General features: G+C 47.1%; 1 protein-coding gene and 1 pseudogene across 1 annotated transcript in view; both read right to left on the minus strand.

The window, feature by feature from the left end:
- The window catches only part of LOC149434574 (protein mono-ADP-ribosyltransferase PARP14-like), a 115,942-nt gene that overhangs the window by 70,077 nt on the left and 22,699 nt on the right, over positions 1–23,166 (minus strand). The window contains exons 3-6 of the mRNA XM_089663616.1: positions 20,209–20,242; positions 17,890–18,099; positions 10,010–10,249; positions 3,001–3,923 (exon numbers count right to left, since the gene is read on the minus strand). Of these exons, the coding sequence (XP_089519742.1) occupies positions 3,001–3,923; positions 10,010–10,249; positions 17,890–18,099; positions 20,209–20,242 (1,407 nt within the window). The remainder of the gene's footprint in view (positions 1–3,000; positions 3,924–10,009; positions 10,250–17,889; positions 18,100–20,208; positions 20,243–23,166) is intronic.
- LOC149434575 (U2 spliceosomal RNA) lies at positions 2,789–2,898 on the minus strand (annotated as a pseudogene).

Here is a 23,166-nt window from a genome sequence, read left to right on the forward strand (position 1 = left end):
AAACATGAGGGGATCGAGGGCTCTGCTCTTTGGAGCTTACAATCTAGGAGGGAGGGGATGGTGGCACAGGAGGAGATAGCTGTGGGGGATGGAGTGGTAGGAAGAGTGGAGGAGGGAGGCAAGTTAGCAGGGGGTGGGGTAGGCTTCCCTGAAGAGATGGGTTTTCAGGGTGCGCCTAAAGGAGAGGAGAGTAGGTGATAATCTGATGGGTTGGGGCAGGGAGTTCCAGAGGATGGGTGACACCCTGGAGAAGTCCTGGAGGCGGGCATGGGAGGAGGAGACCAGGGAACTAGAGAGAAGGAGGTCTTGTGAGGAGCGGAGTGTGTGTGTTGGGCGGTACTTGGATATTAGGTCAGTGATGTGGTTCGGGGCAGTATGGTGGACGGCTTTGTACGTCAGTGTTAGGATTTTAAATTTGATCCGTTGCGCAATCGGAAGCCAGTGGAGGGATTGGCAGAGGGGGGTGGAGGACACTGAGTGGAGGCCAGTGGGGGGATTGGCAGAGGGGGGTGGAGGACACTGAGTGGAGGGCAGTGGAGGGATTGGCAGAGGGGGGTGGAGGACACTGAGTGGAGGCCAGTGGAGGGATTGGCAGAGGGGGGTGGCGGAAACGGAGCGGTTGGAAAGGTGAATGAGTCTGGCAGCCGTATTCAGGATCGACTGAAGCGGGGATAGCCAGCGGCGAGGCAGGCCAGTGAGGAGGGAGTTGCAGTAGTCGAGTCGTGATATGATGAGGGAGTGGATGAGCTGTTTAGTGGTTTCTGGGGTTAGGAACGTGCGGATTTTGGCGATGTTGCGGAGGTGGAGTCTGCACGAGTTTGTTAAAGATTGGACTTGGGGCTGGAAGGATAGATTGGAGTCCAGAATGACACCAAGTACTCTGGCCTGCAGAGCGGGTTTGATATTGGCGTTGTTGGATGTGATGTAGAAGTCAATGGGGGGTGGGGTTCGGGCTGGGGGGAAGACAAGGAGCTCGGTTTTGGAGAGATTCAGTTTAAGGAAGTGGAGCGACATCCAATCTGATATGTCGCTCAGTAGGTGTGTGATTCGGGCGGAGACCGAGGGGGTGAGGTGGGGGGCGGAGACCGAGGGGGTGAGGTGGGGGGTTGAGAGATAGATTTGTGTGTCGTCGGCATAGAGGTGGTAGTTGAAGCCGTGAGAGTGTATGAGTTGGCCAAGGGAGGAGGTGTAGATGGAGAAGAGAAGGGGCCCGAGGACAGAGCCTTGAGGGACCCCAACAGAGAGGGGGAGTGAGGGGGAGGTGGTAGCATTATAGGTAACGCTGAAAGAGCGTTGTGACAGGTAGGATGAGAGCCAGGAGAGAGCAGAATCTCTGAGGCCGAGGGAGTGTAGTATTTTGAGGAGGAGGGGGTGGTCAACTGTGTCGAAGGCCGCAGAGAGGTCAAGGAGTAGGAGCACTGAATAGTGGCCATTAGCTTTGGCGGTTAGCAGGTCGTTGGAGAGTTTGAGTAAGGCGGTTTCAGTGGAGTGTAGGGGGCGGAAGCCAGACTGTAGGGGATCGAGGAGGTTGTTGTCGTTGAGGTGAGAGCATAGGCGGGTGTAGACGAGACGCTCGAGGAGTTTAGATGTAAGTGGGAGCAGGGAGATGGGTCTGAGGTTGTTCGGGTCATTGGGGTCCAGGGAGGGCTTTTTAAGTATGGGGGTGATGTGTGCATGCTTCAGTGAGGAGGGGAAAGTGCCGGAGGAGAGGGAGAGATTAAAGATGTGGGTGAGGGAGCGTAGGATGGAGGGGAAGAGAGATCGTAGGAGTTGTGAGGGGATAGGGTCGAGGGGGCATCAGAGAGGATCTTGGAGACTTCCTCGATGGTAGTAAGGTCAAAGGTGTGAAGTGTTGGGGGAGCTTCAGTGTGAGGAATGTAGGGTGGGGTGGGAGTGGAGGTCAGAGCAGTGGTGGGGCCGTGGGAGAGGGGTGATTAGGGGGTAGCTGAGTGAGGGGGAACGGGGTTGGAGGGAGTTTGAGCAGTGACGAAGTCCCTGCGGGTAATGTTGAGGGGGAGGGGGGATGAGGGGGTAGCTGTGTGAGAGGGGACGGGTTGAGAGGGCGTGTGAGTTGCGGCAATGTCCTTGCGAATTGTGTCAATCTTGTTTTTGAAGTGATTGGCAATCTCAACGGCGGTGAGTGAGGTGCTGGGTGGAGGTGGGGGTGGAGAGAGTAGAGAGTTGAAGGTGGAGAAGAGTCGGCGAGGATTGGAGGAGAGGGCCTTGATGAGGGTCAGGAAGTAGGCTTGTTTGGCTGCGTGGAGGGAGGAGGTGTAGGTGCGGAAGGCAGATTTGTAGCAGGTGAAAACTTGTTGGGACATTGTACTAATGGCACTGGGCAGGAAGGGGTTAACATCTGGGGTCATCATAGGGTTAACTGTGTGCTGTGTGTGTTTCACTGTATGCATGCTGCTGTGCAGAGCCATACAAAGCAGTGTGCAGGAGCTGACAGGGCAGAGAGGGCCCGACCCTAGAGGCAGGTGCGAAAAAAAAGCATGACTGGTGCAGTGACCAAGATGCCTAAAAATCAAAGTGAGCTCCATGGCCGTGAGAATTTTGGAACCCCTGGACTGCCACTCCAGGGGCACATACAACACGGCTACTTTCTCAACCCGGCCCTCGGTCAGACCAGTGCAGCCTGTTCCCTACCAGAAAGGCATCAGAACTTAGAACTCTTAGGGAGAGCCTTGCCTACAACTGGGGACAAGCCTTTTAAACCAGGTCAGACTCAACCCAGGAGGAAAAAAGGTCCCCCACCACTCTCACCATTCCCACCTAATTACATCAGAAGAGGTACTAACCACCGCCCCGAGCCAATAGGGAACCAGCATTCCCTCTGCCGAAAACTGATAAGAACAGATACTACACTTGATCTTAGCCAAAAGGCCGAGAAGCGATAGGTTTGCTGGCCTATCTAATCAATTGCTCTCCCCAAGAGTTGGCGCTAATAAGTCAGTATAATGGTGTTATCACCTTCAATGGGTTAATGTTTTTACTTACAGAGAGCAGAGAGGACAGCCTCTTGTTATCGGTGGACATCGGGGGCTCCTCCTTATCGGTGGACATTGGGGGCTCCTCGTTATCGGTGGACATCGGGGGCTGGACGAGGTCTGGATTCGTCAGGGTGGATTTAGTTTCCAGTTGATTTTGTAAGCTGAGTATCTCACATTTGGCGATGAGCACTTCATCTCTCAGGCCGGATAGTTGGATCTCCTGCCTTGACACATCATAGTCAGTCTTCAGCTCTGGAACTTGGTCCAGGATCTTCTTCTGCAGGCCGCTGTCACACATAATCTGGTAGAGGGCTGGAGACATGGATAAAGACTCAGTCATGGTTTGGCTCTTTCTTTCCACCTGTTTGGTGGTTTCCTCTACCAGTTGTCTGAATGTGGGGTCAATCCTGGTAACATCTTCTAACAATCCAGCCAGGAAGACTTTACCTGAACCCAACTCAGGTTTGACAAGTACTTCTTTATATGTGGAGCTGCTGGCATGTTCTTTAACAGTATCCCAGACCGACTGATCCATTTTATATTCTTCGACTTTGTATTTTGATATGAGATGTGAGAACTCTGTATGGACCTTGTCTTTCCATGTTGGGACAAGCCCTGCCAATGTCCTGACATGAACAGATTGAGCTTCAGGAAAGCACAATGTGATGACGGGGTTGGGGCAGAGTAGATCTGGCCATTTGATCTCACATGTATGAGTCCTCATTGCTTTTTCCATGTTGTCTTTGAACTGGGCGTTACTGAGGATGACTTCCAAAACGTACGGATTTACGGGGAAGGTGAGCGGCTCTGGTGGTGGTATTTGGGGTCTTTGGTCTCCATAAAGCACAATGTCCTGTTTGGGATAATACGGATAAACCGATACTTCTTTCTTATTAAACTGATGCTTCTTCCCCAGAACTTTCTTAGCAGCTGCAGAGAACACAGAGGAAGAAGAGGAGTCATCAGAATCTCATTGCTGGAATACCAGGAATACTTTTTAGGGTTACAATTTTACCAACAAATGTCTTTGTAAAGTTCAGTTGCTCCAGAGCTTAGTAAATGAGATAAAACTTCACTTTGCAAAGAATACCCAATCACGTGCAAGAAAAATAAAACAAAAACAGCATTTTTGCTTGCACCTGATTGGATGATGGAAGTCAGCAGAGCCTCTCCTCAGCTATTGAGCTCTGGAGCAACTGTTCTTGTAAAGCGCAGTCTACGTGCCTTTAGTAAATCAACCCCATAATGTCCATATGAAGGGGGGGGAGAGACACCATTTGGCATCTTCATCCTGGGTGCTGGATGACCTTGTCCCAGCACTGACTACAGCCCCATCAGAGGCTATTGTAAATATGTTTCCTTAACTAGTTGCCGACCGCAGATAGCCGAATGACGGCTGCACTACGGCCGGCCAGTTCTGAGTGGACGTCATATGACGTCCTCCCAGAACGCGCTCTCCTGCGCGCCCCAGGGGGCGCACACCCGGCGATCTCCGTGAGCGCTGTGTCCTACAGACACAGCTGATCACGTGATGTGGTAAAAGGCCAATCACAGCGGCCTTTTACCACGTGATCAGCGGTGTCCAAAACGCTGTCAGATCGTGAGGAAAGTACTGCCGAGAACCGGCAGTTGTCAGAGCGGGGATCGGCACCGATCATCAGAGCCCTGATGATCGGTGCCCAGCAGTGCCACCCACAAGTTCCGCCCACCTGTGCCCAGCAGTGTGCCCACTAGCTCCGCCCACCTGTGCCCAGCAGATCACCCACCTGTGCCCAGCAGTGCACCCACCTGTGCACAGCAGTGCACCCACCTGTGCCCACCCACCTGTGCCCACCAGTGCCACCCACCTGTGCCCACCCACCAGTGCTGCCCACCAGTGCCACCCACCAGTGCAGCCCAGCAGTGCTGCCAGTCAGTGCCACCAGTCAGTGCCCAGCGGTTGTGCCAGTCAGTGCTGCCAGTCAGTGCCGTCTATCAGTACCCATCATCAGTGTCACCTATCAGTGCTGCCTATCAGTGCTGCATATTAGTGCCGCCTATCCGTGACACATCATTAGTGCTGCCTATCAGTGCCCTTTAGTGCTGCCCATCAGTGCCGCCTATCAGTGCCGCCTATCAGTGCCCATCAGTGCTGCCTCATCAACGCACATCAGTGAAGGAGAAAAATTACCTGTTTGAAAAATTTTATAATAGAAACAAAGAAACTTTTTTTTTTTTCAAATTTTTTGCACTTTTTTTATTTATAACGCAAAAAGTAAAGTGCCCAGCGGCGATTAAATACCACCAAAAGAAAGCTCTATTTGTGAGAAAAAAATGATCAAAATTTCATATGGGTACAATGTTGCATGACCGCGCAATTGTCAATCAAAGTGCGGCAGCGCTGAAAGCTGAAAATTGGCCTGGTAAGGAAGGGGGTATAAGTGCCTGGTAGGCGAGGGGTTAACAGAGTTCACTGATCTTCCTAGGAATTTGGGCGGAGCAGTTTGGATCTAAGATGGTAGTGAGGCATGTACATAGCTTCCACTTGAAGACTGTACTGTGCTTTTCACTGATTTAGTGAAGGTTTTTTTGTTCCCATCAGCCCCCATTATCATTACCTGTCTGATTATACTGTTCCATTGGACCACAATTCCTGCTCCATAGAAGTCTCGGCTTCCATACACTGCACTTATGATAGCCAACAAAACCGGAAGAGTCAACAACACTGACAATAATCCCCTTCAAAAAGGGGAAACTTTCACCCTTGAAAGTATAAATCACAAAAACCTTTTCTTACAAATACAAATCAAAACCCTTCTCTGCACCCTATATGCAAAAAATATCCAAAAGAAGTCCAAAAATGTCCACGGCAAGAATAGTCCAAAATTTCAATTTTTCAATCTTCCAAGTCGTGAAGATATCCCGAATACCTCAAAATGAAAAAGAAACTATATATGGTGCATTACCCATAATTATAACAAAGATAATACCGTATATACTCGAGTATAAGCCGAGGGTGGGAACACCAGTGGGAAGAATCGTGCCTCATCATTGGTGTCAGTGGGAGGAATAGTGTCCCATCATTGGTGTCAGTGGGAAGAATCGTGCCTCATCATTGGTGTCAGTGGAAGGAATAGTGCCCCATCATTGGTGTCAGTGGGAGGAATAGTGCCCCATCATTGGTGTCAGTGGGAGGAATAGTGCCCCATCATTGGTGTCAGTGGGAAGAATCGTGCCTCATCATTGGTGTCAGTGGAAGGAATAGTGCCCCATCATTGGTGTCAGTGGGAGGAATAGTGCCCCATCATTGGTGTCAGTGGGAGGAATAGTGCCCCATCATTGGTGTCAGTGGGAGGAATAGTGCCCCATCATTGGTGTCAGTGGGAGGAATAGTGCCCCATCATTGGTATCAGTGGCAGGAATAGTGCCCCATCATTAGTATCAGTGGGGGGAATAGCACCCCATTATTGGTGTCAGTGGAATAGTGCCCCATCTTTGGTGTCAGTGGGAGGAATAGTGTCCCATCTTTGGTGTCAGTGGGAGGAATAGTGTCCCATCATTGGTGTCAGTGGGAGGAATAGTGTCCTAACATTGGTGTCAGTGGGAGGAATAGTGTCCCAACATTGGTGTCAGTGGGAGGAATAGTATCCCATCATTGGTGTCAGTGGGGGGGTGGAGGAATAGTGCCCCATTGTTGGTGTCAGTGGGGGGGAGGAAAAGTGCCCCATCGTTGGTGTCAGTGGGGGGGAGGAATAGTATCCCATGACTGGTGTCAGTGGGGGGTGGAATAGTGCTCCATGATTGGTGTCAGTGAGGGGTGGAATAGTGCCCCATCATTGGTGTCAGTGGGGGGGGGAGGAATAGTGCCCAATCGGTGTCAGTGGGGGGGAGGAAAAGTGCCCCATCGTTGGTGTCAGTGGGAGGAATAATGCCCCATCATTGGTATCAGTGACACCAATGATGGGGCATTATTCCTCCCATTGACACTTGCTGACCCTGTTCCAGTATGGTGCTGCTGCAGCCAGCATATGTGGTTGCAGCAGCACCTAAGCACGGCACACTTACCTGCATCTCCTTCACTCGATTTTCGCGGGGCCGCTCAGCTCCGCCTCCTCGCCGGTGATTGGCCGCCTGTGTGCCTTTCCTGAGCTACAGTTCTGGTGGCCAATCACCGGTGAGAAAGCGGAGCCGAGCAGCCGCGCGAACATCCAGTGGACGAACCGAATGAAGGAGCAGCCGCGCTTCCTGGACCGGATCGTCGTGGGACCGGAGCCAGGTAAGAGACAGCAGCCCCCTGCAGACGTTGACTCGAGTATAAGCCGAGGGGGCCGTTTTTCAGCACAAAAAATGTGCTGAAAAACTCGGCTTATACTCGAGTATACACGGTACATGCAAATCACTCGTGAAAAAAAAAAAAAAAAAAAAAACTCTTTTTCAAATACACTTCTATATAAAGTGATCAAAATACACCGCACTCTGTGAAACTAAAAAAAACTTCATTATATAAATAACCAATCTGTGACTTTTCACTCGTGAAAGACAAATCCACACCTTAGGAAGAAGTCGGAAGTGACGAAACGCGTCAGGGTCGGTACGTCAGACGCAATACCGGAAGGAGCGGCGCGGCCATTTTTGTTCTGGTTTTTTGGCTGTGTGAATACTGGAAGATGGACGGTTCCTTTGTTTGATGAGCGGAAAAGATTGAAAGTGGATACATCCGCAGGGAGGAAGGGATTATCACCTTGGAGTATTTCTATCGCTAGTAACAACAGAGAGAGGGTAATTGTATGAAATCCTACTAAAGTGTGGAATCGCTGGTCTGAACACAACATCACGGAGTGTATTATTGTTGTGGATTTGTCTTTCACGAGTGTAAAGTCACAGATTGGTTATTTATATAATGAAGTTTTTTTTGTTTCACAGAGTGCGGTGTATTTTGATCACTTTATATAGAAGTGTATTTGAAAAAGTGTTTTTTTTGTTTTTTTTTCACGAGTGATTTGCGTGTATTATCTTTGTTATAATTAAGGATAATGCACCATATATAGTTCTTTTTCATTTTGAGGTATTCGGGATATCTTCACGACTTGGAAGATTGAAAAATTGAAATTTTGGACTATTCTTGCTGTGGACATTTTTGGACTTACAGTGGGGATGGAAAGTTTGGGCACCCCAGCTAAAAATGTGTATTAATGTGCATAAAGAAGCCAAGGAAAGATGGAAAAATCTCCAAAAGGCATCAAATTACATATTAGACATTCTTATAATATGTCAACAAAAGTTAGATTTTATTTCCATCATTTACACTTTCAAAATAACAGAAAATGAAAAAATGGCGTCTGCAAAAGTTTGGGCCCCCTGCAGAGTTAATATCTTGTACTGCCCCCTTTGGCAAGTATCACGGCTTGTAAATGCTTTTTGTAGCCAGCCAAGAGTCTTTCAGTTCTTGTTTGAGGTATCTTTGCCCATTCTTCCTTACAAAAGTCTTCCAGTTCTTTGAGATTTCTGGGCTGTCTGTCACGCACGGCTCTTTTAAGGTCTATCCATAGATTTTCAATGATGTTGAGGTCAGGAGATTGTGAAGGCCATGGCAAAACCTTCAGTTTACGCCTCTTGATGTAATCCCCCGTGGATTTCCAGGTGTGTTTAGGATCATTATCCATTTGTAGAAGCCATCCTCTCTTTAACTTCAGCTTTTTCACAGATGGCATCAAGTTACCATCCAAAATTTGCTGACATTTTATTGAATCCATTTTTCCTTCTACTCGTGAGATGTTCCCTGTGCCACTGGCTGCAACACAACCCCAAAGCATGATTGATCCAACCCCATGCTTCACAGTTGGACAGAGGTTCTTTTCATTCAATTCTGTGCCCCTTCTTCTCCAAACGTACCTTTGCTCATTCCGGCCAAAAAGTTCAATTTTAACCTCATCGGTCCACAGAACTTGTTTCCAAAATGCATCAGGCTTGTCTATATGTTCATTTGCAAAGTTCAAACGATGATTTTTGTGGTGAGGACGTAGAAGAGGTTTTCTTCTGATGACTCTTCCATGAAGACCATATTTGTACAAGTATCTCTTTATAGTGGAATAGTGACCACAACTCCAGTGTCTGCCAGATCTTTCTGGAGGGATCGTGCAGTCAAACGTGGGTTTTCAATTGTTTTTCTCACAATCCTGCGAGCTGTTCTGTCTGATATTTTTCTTGGTCTTCCAGATCTTGCTTTAACTTCCACTGTTCCTGATGACTGCCATTTCTTAATGACATTCCGAACAGAGGATATTGACATCTGAAAACGCTTTGCTATCTTCTTATAGCCTTCTCCACCTTTGTGAGCGTCAACTATTTTCAATTTCAGTTTTCTAGACAACTGCTTAGAAGAACCCATGGTGCTGATTGTTGGGGCAAGGTCAGATGAGTCGGGGCATTTAAAACCTTTGAGATTGACATCACCTGGTCTTCCCAGACGATGATTGAGAACAATCTATGACACTGGCAGGTCTCAGCTTGGCAAAGGGGGCAGTGCATGCTATAAATTCTGCAGGGGGCCCAAACTTTTGCAGACGCCATTTTTTTGTTTTCTGTTATTTTGAAAGTGTAAATGATGGAAATAAAATCTAACTTTTGTTGACATATTATAAGAATGTCTAATCTGTAATTTGATGCCTTTTGGAGATTTTTCCATCTTTCCTTGGCTTCTTTATGCACATTAATACACATTTTTAGCTGGGGTGCCCAAACTTTTGATCCCCACTGTATTTTGGATATTTATTGCATATAGGGTGTAGAGAAGGGTTTTGATTTGTATTTGTAAGAAAAGGTTTTTGTGATAACTGGAAGAGTATCTGTGCTGTATGCCGGCCCTTCTGGATGCTCAGTTTGCCCCGGGATGAAAAGGAATTTTTCTATCCAAATATTTGTTGGGTACTTAGCAATGCTTTACATAGGATGCAGACCTTCAGGTCATCTCCATCCCAGTATGTGTGCCATTCTGTAATCCGAGTACCCAGGGATGTCCAGCTTGGCATCCAACATACCTTCCACAGTGAAGAATGTAACCAGTGCAGCGCCCTCATCAGGAATGGACAAGGTGTCTTCCATACTTCCAGGAACGGCATGCTTTGGGTTCTCAAAATATAAACTGATGTACTCCTTGGATGTGTTGGTGGGAAGACCTTCAACCCTGATCATTCTAGTTTCTTCCAGAGGCTTTGCTGTCATTTTAAACGACTGGACTCTAGAATTTCTTGAAAAACGTTCGACAAACCACAAAATATCTGGTAAAAAGAAACAACTGATTAATCGGTGATTGTGGCTGCAGAATTGTGACAGGACATATACTGGTAATGATGTTTCAACCGTTTTGAGTTTTCCAAACATTTTAAAGTCAGAGGCTAGGAGCAGCAATGGGCAAACTACGGCCCGGCGGACCTTTTAATCCGGCCCGCGGATGTGGCTGTCAGGATGTGTGTAGGCGGGGCAGCGTGACGAACGTGAGGGGAGGGGAGCTAGGCTCCTCTCACAGTCCGCCCTGAAGACCGGAACGGCGCGGGAACACGGCGAGAGGAACGCGCGGAGCAAAGGTAAGTGAATTGACACAGGGGGGACTTGGGGACTTAATATGGGGGATGAATTACTATATGGGGGATGCATTACTATATGGGGGATGAATTACTATATGGGGGATGAATTACTATATGGGGGATGAATTACTATATGGGGGATGAAATACTATATGGGGGATGAATTACTATATGGGGGATGAATTACTATATGGGGGATGAATTACTATATGGGGGATGAATTACTATATTCTTCTAGATTGTAAGCTCGAAAGAGCAGGGCCCTCGATCCCCTCATGTTTTGCATTGTATTGGTATTGTTCTGTCACATGTTCTGTCCCCCTTTGTAATGTACAGCGCTGAGTGAACTATTGGCGCTTTATAAATACTGTATAATAATAATAATATGGGGGATGAATTACTATATGGGGGATGAATTACTATATGGGGGATGAATTACTATATGGGGGATGAATTACTATGGGGGATGAATTACTATATGGGGGATGAATTAATATATGGGGGATGAATTACTATGGGGGATGAATTACTATATGGGGGATTAATTACTATATGGGGGATGAATTACTATATGGGGGATGAATTACTATATGGGGGATGAATTACTATATGGGGGATGAATTACTATATGGGGGATTAATTACTATGGGGGATGAATTACTATATGGGGGATTAATTACTATGCTTACTATGGGGGAATATTACTATACTTACTATGGATGACACATACACATCATTCATCTACTCTTGGTCCGGCCCCCGGGTCCAATATATGAACCCATTGCGGCCCTCAAGTCAAAAAGTTTGCCCACCCCTGGGCTAGAGGAACAGTAGCTTATATAGCATTTATGTAAGGATGGTTGTAGGCAGGTTGGTGAGCGCACTCCCGTAAGCGGCAAATGCACTAAAAAAGAACTACAGAGCCTTTCCAACTGGAATTGACATAATAAAAATGCAGCGCTACAAACCATATCCTTCTAGCAATTAAATCGAAGTGACTGGTAAACAAAGAAATTGTCCAATGACTAGCAAAAAAAATAATAATAATAATTGTCCAATGCAATAGTGTCAGATGTGGTAATCAGTTCAATTATGGAAAAACGTCCAAAAACGCTGGTGTTCTCCAATCAATATCGAGGAGTAGGTAGATTGCCCACTTACCAGAAGCGCAATCTCAATGCGCATATGCAGGTCACACATGGCCGAGGTCTCATGTAGGTGCTGCTTGGTAGTACCCTGGTAGTCCCTCAGTGGTAAGGAGATGTTGGTCTGGTCGGATCACACTGCTCCTTGGATCCACACAGAAGCCAGTGAAATTCAAGGGTTGGCCGCCGGACCTCCTGATCCGGCGGCGTGACGTCAAGGCGTGCGAAGGCTCCTCCTAGACGCGTTTCGTGTCAATACACGAAATCACCCCTACTGTAGACGTGTATTGACACGAAACGCTTCTAGGAGGAGCCTTTCGCACGCCTTGACGTCACGCCGCCGGATCAGGAGGTCCGGCGGCCAACCCTTGAATTTCACTGGCTTCTGTGTGGATCCAAGGAGCAGTGTGATCCGACCAGACCAACATCTCCTTATCACTGAGGGACTACCAGGGTACTACCAAGCAGCACCTACATGAGACCTCGGCCATATGTGACCTGCACATGCGCATTGAGATTGCGCTTCTGGTAAGTGGGCAATCTACCTACTCCTCGATATTGATTGGATTACACCAGCGTTTTTGGACGTTTTTCCATAATTGAACTGATTACCACATCTGACACTATTGCATTGGACAATTATTATTATTATTTTTTTTGCTAGTCATTGGACAATTTCTTTGTTTACCAGTCACTTCGATTTAATTGCTAGAAGGATATTGTTTGTAGCGCTGCACTTTTATTTTGTCAATTCTATGTAAGAATGGTGATGATAGGATGCCATTTATTATTACATAGTGGTTTGCCTACTTTTTAAATCCTAATAATAGCAGAAATCCCTCAAATGGCCCGGATCAGAAGTCTCCGCCCCCCCAGATCAGAAGTCTCCACCCCCTGGATCAGAAGTCTCCACCCCCTGGATCAGAAGTCTCCGCCCCCCCAGATCAGAAGTCTCCACTCCCTGGAATGTTCAGCCTTGGTACAGACACACAAGGACACACACACAGGTTACAATGGCAATTAACGGGTTAATTTCCCACATCTGTGGCTTTTTACATTTGCAATTAGTGTCTACGTACAAATAGTCAATTAGTTGTTCGCTCTCACGTGGATGCACTGAGCAGGATAGATACTGAGCCACAGGGAGCAGAAAAGAACTGTCAAAAGACTTGCGTAACAAGGTAATGGAACTTTATAAAGATGGAAAAGGATACAAAAATATATCCAAAGCCTTAAATATGCCGGTCTGTACAGTTCAACCACTTATTTGGAAGTGGAAAATTCCGGGATCTCTTGATACCAAGCCAAGGTCAGGTAGACCAAGAAAAATTGCAGCCACAACTGACAGAAGAATTGTTCGGGATACAAAGAAAACCCCCCACAGGTCACCTCAGGAGAAATACAAGCTGCTCTGGAAAAAGATACAATACGACGACACTTGAACAAAAATGAGCTGCATGGTGGAGTTGCCAGAAAGAAGCCTTTACTGCACCAATGCCACAAAAAAAGCCCGATGAGGAAAGGTGTTGTCGGGCATATTGTAAACAGGCTTTAAATGCCATGGTAACCTGTGTGTGTCACTTTGTGTGTCTGTACCAAGGCCAGACAGGGCAGGGAAACCTCTGATCCGGGCCATTTGGAGGATTTCTATTATCATTAGGATCTAAAAAGGAGCCAAACAACCATGTGATCATAAATGGCTTCATATCATCACCATCCTTCAATGAAAGGCAGTTTTTTGGCACGATCAGTCATATTTATATCATCATCAATGCTAAAATGTCACCATTTCTGCCAGGGGAGGCAAACTTTTCAACACAACTGTATATGAGACATAAAAGAAGCTGGTTAATACACGAGGTCGTGATAAATATTTCCACTCACTACTGACTGTTATGTGTGTGCTCCATAGAGCTACCATACTAATGGTCACCATATGTAACTCAAGGACAGAAAAATCAGATGGAAGATCCACCAGGCAAATGGGAGTTTTATGGCTCATCACTGCAGCCCGCTGAACAAAAAGAGAATGTCCACCAGACCAATCACACGCTTCTGCAATGTTGACGTGATAGTAAAACCGTCTATATCAGCAATGGGCAAACTACGGCCCGGCGGACCTTTTAATCCGGCCCCCGGAGCTAGGCTCCCGCTAGGCTACTCTCACAGTCCGCCGTGTAGCATGAAAATCTGTCTCCTATGAGGATCTGTCCCCCTCGACGTATCTGCGCATGTGCCGGAGATCGCCGATCGGCTGCTAATGCCTGAAACTGGCACATGCGCAGATACGTCGAGGGGGACAGATCCTCATAGGAGACAGATTTTCATGCTACACCGGAACGGCGCGGGAACACAGCGAGAGGAACGTGAGGAGCAAAGGTAAGTGAATTGACACAGGGGGGACTTGGGGACTTAATATGGGGAATGAATTACTATATGGGGGATGAATTACTATATGGGGGATGAATTACTATATGGGGGATGAATTACTATATGGGGGATGAATTACTATGGGGGATGAATTACTATGGGGGATGAATTACTATATGGGGGATGAATTACTATATGGGGGATGAATTACTATATGGGGGATGAATTACTATGGGGGATGAATTACTATATGGGGGATGAATTACTATGGGGGATGAATTACTATATGGGGGGTGAATTACTATGGGGGATGAATTACTATATGGGGGATGAATTACTATATGGAGGATTAATTACTATGGGGGATGAATTACTATATGGGGGATTAATTACTATATGGGGGATGAATTACTATATGGGGGATTAATTACTATATGGGGGATGAATTACTATGCTTACTATGGGGGAATATTACTATACTTACTATGGATGACACATACACATCATTCATCTACTCTTGGTCCGGCCCCCGGGTCCAATATATGAACTCATTGCGGCCCTCAAGTCAAAAAGTTTGCCCACCCCTGGTCTATATCATCACAACTACTTCGTACATCCAGGTGGATTATACCGCAATTTATTCAGGATTGGGCTTTCATTTGGTGGTAAATTGTAATGGATATCTTAAATTAATTGGTTTACGTGAAAGTTATAGCGTTTACAAATGGCGGGAAAGATACTGGGATTTTTAGTTTTTTTTTTATACTAATAATGGCGGCGATCAACGAATTATGGCGGCGACCAGCGACTTATGGCGGGACTGTGGTGGACATTCTGACATTGGGGGGTACTGACTTGGGGTCACTGACATCCCTAAAAACACTAATACAGTGATCAGTGCAAAAAAAAAAAACACTGACACTGTACTAATGGCACTGGGGAGGAAGGGGTTAACTTTATTTTGCAGGGAAGGGTTATAGGAGTGAGGGGAGTGTTTTACTAGGGGGCGGGGCGGGGTGTGTACTGGGCGGGACAAGGCTGATCGAGAAAGAGAAACTGTTCCTTCTCGATCAGCTCATCCTCGAGCTGACAGGGAAGTGACAGACAGCACAGCTACTGCAGCTGTGCTGTCTGTCACTGTTTGCCGCCGATCGCCAGGACATAGCCGCTAAGGACCGGCTGTGACCCGGCGACTCACATCTGCAATGGTGATCCGCGGGACAGATAGGGCGGCGGCGCGCCTTGCGCGCGCCCCCTATTTGTTTACAAAACACACGTTTTAAAACGTGGTTTTGTCTGCGAGTGCCGCCCTGCCGCCGTGTATATACAGTGGCTGGGCGGCATGCGGTTAATGGTTAGAAAGTCACCCTTACAGATAGCTTTAACCATTAGTCGCCCGGCCAATGGCCGTTTGGTGGCTTCAGAAGTGTCTCTCCGTTCCGGGTACACGCCATTTGGCGTGCTCCCGCACATGCGCCGTTTGCGCTAATGCAGAGCGGCGCAGCAGTGCGATCTGTCACCGGCCGTGCACCTCGGACACGGCCAATGACAGATCCGCGTACCGGCTCCCGTTGCTGGTACCATGTGACCTGCTGTGACCAATCACAGCAGGTCACATGACAGTTGTATACAATGGATGGCTTCATTCATGCCATCCATTGTATACTAGTGCCTAGCTGTGAATGGTCACAGCTAATCACATGCACATGTCATGTGATTAGCTGTGACCAAATTACAGCTAAGCACAAAAAAAAAAAAAAAAAAAAAAAAAAGCTGAATGAATCGATATTATTCTGGTAAATGCTTGCTGATAGCAAAGTAATTCTTTGCTATAAGCAAATTGTGTAAAAAAAAAAAGTAGTACAATGTTACCATGTTACTACTTTGGTCATAGTAAAATATAAAAAAAAAATCTTAAAAAAAATTAAAAAAAAATGTAATAAAAAATTAAATATAATAAAAAAATAAAAAAAAATAAAAAAAAAATATATATATATTTTTTTTTCATACTGTCACCAGTCAGTGTCCCTGTTCACCGCTATGCCAGTTATATGATGACGCTGTACTGCACTGGTGACAGTATGTAAAAAAAAAAATAGTGAAAATAATTTTTTTAATTTTTAAATTTTCCGAAAAATTATGACAAAAAAATACAACTTCAAAAAACTCGCCATTCCTCTTATGAAGTACGTCGGACTGTCTACTCTGCAAAAAGGGGTCATTTGGGGGATATCTGTACTGTTCTGACATTTGGGGGATATCTGTACCGTCCTGACATTTGGGGGATGACTGTACTATTCTGACATTTGGGGGATATCTGTACCGTCCTGACATTTGGGGGATATCTGTGCTGTCCTGACATTTGGGGGATATCTGTACTGTCCTGACATTTGGGGGATATCTGTACTGTTCTGACATTTGGGGGATATCTGTACCCTCCTGACATTTGGGGGATATCTGTACTGTTCTGACATTTGGGGGATATCTGTACTGTCCTGACATTTGGGGGATACCTGTACTATTCTGACATTTGGGGGATATCTGTACTATTCTGACATTTGGGGGATATCTGTACTATTCTGACAATTGGGGGATATCTGTACTATTCTGACATTTGGGGGATATCTGTACCGTCCTGACATTTGGGGGATATCTGTACTGTCCTGACATTTGGGGGATATCTGTACTATTCTGACATTTGGGGGATATCTGTACTATTCTGACATTTGGGGGATATCTGTACCGTCCTGACATTTGGGGGATATCTGTACTATTCTGACATTTGGGGGATATCTGTACCGTCCTGACATTTGGGGGATATCTGTACTATTCTGACATTTGGGGGATATCTGTACCGTCCTGACATTTGGGGGTTATCTGTACTGTCCTGACATTTGGGGGATATCTGTACTGTTCTGACATTTGGGGGATATCTGTACCGTCCTGACATTTGGGGGATATCTGTACCGTCCTGACATTTGGGGGATATCTGTACCGTCCTGACATTTGGGGGATATCTGTACCGTCCTGACATTTGGGGGATATCTGTACTATTCTGACATTTGGGGGGATATCTGTACTGTCCTGACATTTGGGGGATATCTGTACCGTCCTGACATTTGGGGGATATCTGTACTATTCTGACATTCTTGGACCTCAAGAAATTAGATTGGCTGTCAGTACTTCAGGATTGATCAATATTCAGATCTATACCATAGTTTGTGAACTCTATAACTTTCCTACAAACTAAATAATACATCTAATTTGGGTTATTTTCACCAAAGACATGTAGCAGAATACATCTCGGCCTCAATTTATGAAGAACAATTATTTATTTGTAAACTTTTATAACAGAAACAAAGAAAAATGTGGGGTTTTTTTCAAAATTTTTGGTCTTTTTTTGTTAATTTAGCAAAAAATAAAAACCCCAGCGGTGATTAAATACCACCAAAAGAAAGCTCTAGTTGTGTGAAGAAAATGATAAAATTTTAGTTTGGGTACAATGTTGTATGACCGCGCAATTGTCATTCAAAGTGTGAGAGCGCTGAAACCTGAAAACTGTCCTGGGCAGGAAGGGGGTAAAAGTGCACGGTATTGAAACGGTTAAAGATCGCTGGTCTTACTACTGGCTCTGTACAGTGGTGATGGATCTGGAAATATGAAGACACCACCAGTTGGGAGGTCAATTAGCCATGGTACAAGGAACCCCTAACAACCTTGAGAATGGCTGCTCTAGAACATCAGGGCAGAAACACAGTTTATTACCACCATATTCCTGTATGTTACCCCATAAGGGACGGGCTTTGGGTTGGTTCTCACCGATATCACACAGGAAGGTGATGACAGCACATTGTTTCTCTGGAATCCTCTCCACCTTGAAGTCGGTCTTCTCACTCTTACCACTGATATTCTCCAGCAGGAGGTGTAACAGGTCCGGACTGCAGCTGTCCTGGAGGTTCTCTATCAGAATCAGAGAGGATGGGGGTTCCTCTGTACCGGGCCGGGATTGGTTACTCGGAGCCTCAGCAGCTGGTAAATTACAAAGCAGAACCATGAAACGGTTTTGTACAGTCAGTATATAAAACTACCACTGATACAGTTATGTCGGTAAAACTCCATCTATTCACCATGACCGCCATCTCCTTCAGCCTTCATGAGCCAGATCAGTCATTGGGGTGCATTTACTAAAGACAATTAGACTGTGCACTTTGGAAGTGCAGTTGCTCCAGAGCTTAGTAATGGAGGTAAATCTTCACTGTGTAAAGAATAACTAATCACGTGCAAAGACAGCATTTTTGATTGGATGATGGAAGTCAGTAGAGCTTCTGCCCATTTACTAAGCTCTGTAGCAGCTGCACTCAGTCTAATTGCCTGTAGTAAATCAATCCCATGGCGTCCTATCAGGGCTGCTGTTATAAACCATACAGCCAATCTGACAGCCCCCCCCCCACCCCACCAAAAAAAACAAACAAACAAGAAACACAGCTTACTATGCATGTTATGATTGAACACAGTGAGAGATTGATACTAATCACTCACTGTGTTCATTCAGGAAAGGAAGGTGCTGGTAAATATGACATATTTACCGGACCTTTTCCCCGAGGGTCCTATTGTGTGGTTGCAGCTGCTGGTGGGAAGGAGAGGGAAGCTGGCAGGACTGCCGGTGTGGGGGCTCACTGGGGTGCCTGAACAGCAGATGGAAAAATATGGTGCATGGGGAGGGTTATGTGTGCAGTGTGGGGGGGCTATTACTGGAAGCCATCCCCTGTATGACTCTCTCTCTGCAGCAGCTGAAAGCCAGCGGAAGGGAGAGGAGAAGAAGCTGGCTTTCAGCTGCTGCAGATGAGAGTCACTTTGGGTGGGGGGCCCATGGAACACAGCTCACTTTGGGTGGGGGGCCCATGGAACACAGCTCCCTTTGGAGAGGTGGGGAGACCCCTGTCTCAGCTCCCCATATCCCTCTTATGTGTAAGTCACCCTGTGCCTGTTAGGGGTACAGGGTGATCTGTCCTAATATTGGGATGGGGGGTTGTTGATTGTTTAATGCCATGTGGTTGCATCCCATTGTTCTATAGTGTGTCTGGCTTGGCAGCAAACTATTATGAGATGTATGTGTTTATGTATATTGGCTTGGTGGGGGGTGTTTCCAGCAGCCCTCCCTCCTGATGGGACTGTCTGCTGGTGTGTCTCTTGTTACTAAATGTAGATTGCCCCGCCCTGTGTCATTATGCAGGGAGGGGGGATTGCACCCTGAGTGTATAAAAAGCCAGTTTGAGTTTCAAATAAAGAGTTTCATGTTCAGACAGATTAGTGTCGTCTAGTCTTGTATGGTCCACGGTAGTGTCAGTGGTTGGTGTTCGGACAGACTGGTGTCGTCTTGTCTTGTATGGTCAGCGGTGATGTCTGTGGTCGGTGTTCGGACAGACTGGTGTCGTCTTGTCTTGTATGGTCAGCGGTGGTGTCAGTGGTCGGTGTTCGGACAGACTGGTGTCGTCTAGTCTTGTATGGTCCACGGTGGTGTCAGTGGTCGGTGTTCGGACAGACTGGTGTCGTCTAGTCTTGTATGGTCAGCAGTGGTGTCTGTGGTCGGTGTTCGGACAGACTGGTGTCGTCTAGTCTTGTATGGTCAGCAGTGGTGTCGGTGGTCGGTGTTCGGACAGATTGGTGTCGTCTAGTTTTGTATGGTCGGCTGTGGTGCCTGTTGTCGGTGTTCGGACAGATTGGTGTCGTCTAGTCTTGTATGGTCGGCTGTGGTGCCTGTTGTTGTTGTTCGGACAGACTAGTGTCGTCTCGTCCTGTATGGTGGTGTCTGTGGTCGGTGTTCGGACGGGAAAGCAGTGTTCTAATGGAAGTACTCAGCGCAGGCTGGGTTGGTTCTGTTACAGCCATACAGGAGGTCGGTTCCAGTAATTGCCTCCTGTTTTACCAATTACCCTCCCTGCCCACATCCAGTTCACCCATCTGCCTGAGCCCCCCTGCTGGCCTGGGCCCCGTACAGGAGGACTGGTGGTGCCCCCTTATCCACAGCCCTGCATTCTATGACCACTGTGGTTACAGTCTTATGTTCTAAGGCCTCTGTGGGCACCACCATGTCCTCCAGACAACATTGTACACAACTAGATGTCCATAACACATTACCTGGGGGTTGGGGGGTGAGATCTCCTCTGGAATCCTGAAAAAATAAAAAAAGGAAACCTTTTACTGAGCAAATAGTGCTAAATTGAACCCCCCAACAGGAAAAATAAAATCAGCGCTGCCTATAGCTCTGCTTACTGACACCAAATCATCTTCGTCTCTATGGTGGACAAAGGCATTGTCTGGCTGGAAGAGAAACTGCTCCCAGGCACACTTAACTTCTGTGTTTTTGGTGCCACCATCTCCTGTGGAAGCTCTACAATGTTCCTTTCTGTATCCAATAGTGCCCTCAGAAACACCATTTTTTGAGTTGAGAGAGATTGCGTTTCTTCCAATTCAACCAGCAGTAATCCTGATGTTCTTGTGTAAGAACATCTCCCTTTGCTGGACAAGAGCTTCCAGACAGCTGGCCAGAAGGACATTGTCCAGGTAATGATGAACATCCATTCCTCTCTCCCTCAGTCCTGTGAGAGGTGGACAACCAGAAGGGAAGGCTCCAAAACTGGAAAATATGATGGACTGCAAAGCAGAGTAACTTCTGATAGGCCAGGTGAATATGCACATGCAGATGTGCATCTGATAAATCTACGAAGAGCATCCAGTCTCCTAGATTTTTCGAAAGAAGAATCAACTGAAGACTCTCTATATTGGAGAATTCCAGTTCTATTCTTCTGCTGAATTTCTTTAAGTCCAAAACTGGACGTAAACCTCCTGTCTTTTTTTTTTTTTACTAGAAACAAAGGCGAGTAGAAACCTTTTCCTTCTGGGAACTTGGGACTTCGACTATTGCCCTTTTGTGAAGTAAAATGGTCACATACTGGACTAAAATTTTCTTGCCTGTTGACTGAAGATGGGAGCCTGGTAGACTGCATTGGTTATCTGGCTTCCACCCTCACATTCTGGACAGGCACACTCTCAGAATGATTTTTGTTGTGCAACTGCAAAGAAGCTTGGGTGCCTTTCCAATTCTTTCTGTAGTCCCTATTTGGCCTGGAAGACTTTGATTTTTTTATACACTATATTGCCAAAAGTATTGGAGCACCTGCCTTTACACCTGAACTTTAATGGCCCCCCAGTCTTCGTCCGTAGGGTTCAATATTGAGTTGGCTCCTCCCTTTCCACACACATGACCTTTAATGGCCCCCCAGTCTTAGTCCGTAGGGTTCAATATTGAGTTCGCTCCTCCCTTTCCACACACATGACCTTTAATGGCCCCCCAGTCTTAGTCCGTAGGGTTCTATATTGAGTTGGCCCCGCCCTTTCCACACACATGACCTTTAATGGCCCCCCAGTCTTAGTCCATAGGGTTCAATATTGAGTTGGCCCCGCCCTTTGAAGCTATAACAGCTTTAACTCTTCTGGGAAGGCCGTTCACAAGGTTTAGGAGGGTGTCTATGGGAAGGTTGGACCATTCTTCCAGAAGCACATTTGTCAGGTCAGGCACTGATGTCGGGGGAGGAGGCCTGGCTCGCAGTCTCCGCTCTAATTCATCCCAAAGGTGTTCTATGGGGTTGAGGTCAGGACTCTGTGCAGGACAGTCAAGTTCCTCCACCCCAAACTGGCTCCTCCGTGTCTTTATGGACCTTGCTTTGTGCACTGGTGAGCAGTCATGTTGGAACAGGAAGGGGCCATCCCCAAATTCTTCCCACAAAGTTGGGAGCATGAAATTGTCCAAAATGTCGCCTTAAGAGTTCCCTTCACTGGAACTAGGGGGCCAAGCCCAACCCCTGAAAAACACCCCCCCACCATAATCCCATCTCCACCAAACTTTACAATTGGTCCACTACAGTCTGGCTTCTGTCCTCTACACCGAAACTGCCCTACTCAAAATCACCAATGACCTGCTAACCGCCAAAGCTAATGGCCACTACTCAGTCCTCCTACTCCTTGACCTCTCCGCGGCCTTCGACACAGTCGACCACCCCCTCCTTCTTAATAAACTACACTCCCTTGGCATCAGAGACTCCGCTCTCTCCTGGCTCTCCTCTTACCTATCCCAATGCTCTTTCAGCGTTACCTATAATGCTACCACCTCCCCTTCTCTCCCCCTCTCTGTTGGGGTCCCCCAGGGCTCTGTCCTAGGGCCCCTTCTCTTCTCCATCTACACCTCCTCCCTCGGCAAACTGATACACTCCCACGGCTTCAACTATCACCTCTACGCCGATGACAAGCAAATTTACCTCTCCACCCCTCACCTCACCCCTTCAGTCTCCGTCCGAATCACCCACCTACTGAACGACATATCAGACTGGATGTCGCTCCATTTCCTCAAACTGAACCTTTCCAATACCGAGCTCCTGATTTTCCCCCCAGCCCATGCCCCCCTCCCCCCCACCCTCTACATCACGACCAACAACGCCACCATCAGTCCCACCTCACAAGCCAAAGTCCTAGGTGTCACTCTGGACTCAAACCTGCCCTTCCAACCCCATGTCCAATCGTTGGCAAACTCATGCAGGCTCCACCTCCGCAACATCTCCAAACTCCGCTTGTTCCTAACCCCAGACACTGCTAAACAACTCGTTCACTCCCTTATTATCTCACGTCTGGACTACTGCAACTCCTTCCTCACCGGCCTCCCTCATCACAGACTATCCCCGCTTCAGTCTATCCTCAACTCAGCAGCCAGACTCATCCACCTCACCAACCTCTCCGCTTCTGCCTCCCCCCTCTGTCATTCCCTCCACTGGCCTCCATTCAGTGTCCTCCACCCCCCTCTGTCATTCCCTCCACTGGCCCCCACTCAGTGTCCTCCACCCCCCTCTGTCATTCCCTCCACTGGCTCCCGATTGCCCAACGCATCAAATTCAAACTACTAACACTGACATACAAAGCCATTCATAATGCTGCCCCAAACTACCTCACCGACCTGATACCCAAATACCACCCAACACGCACTCTCCGCTCCTCACAAGATCTCCTACTTTCTAGCTCCCTGGTCTCCACCTCCCGCGCCAGACT

This window comes from Staurois parvus, unplaced genomic scaffold, assembly GCF_062004578.1.
Source record: "Staurois parvus isolate SC_StPar_1 unplaced genomic scaffold, SC_StPar_1.0 ptg001732l, whole genome shotgun sequence".
In the NCBI taxonomy this organism is placed as follows: domain Eukaryota; kingdom Metazoa; phylum Chordata; class Amphibia; order Anura; family Ranidae; genus Staurois; species Staurois parvus.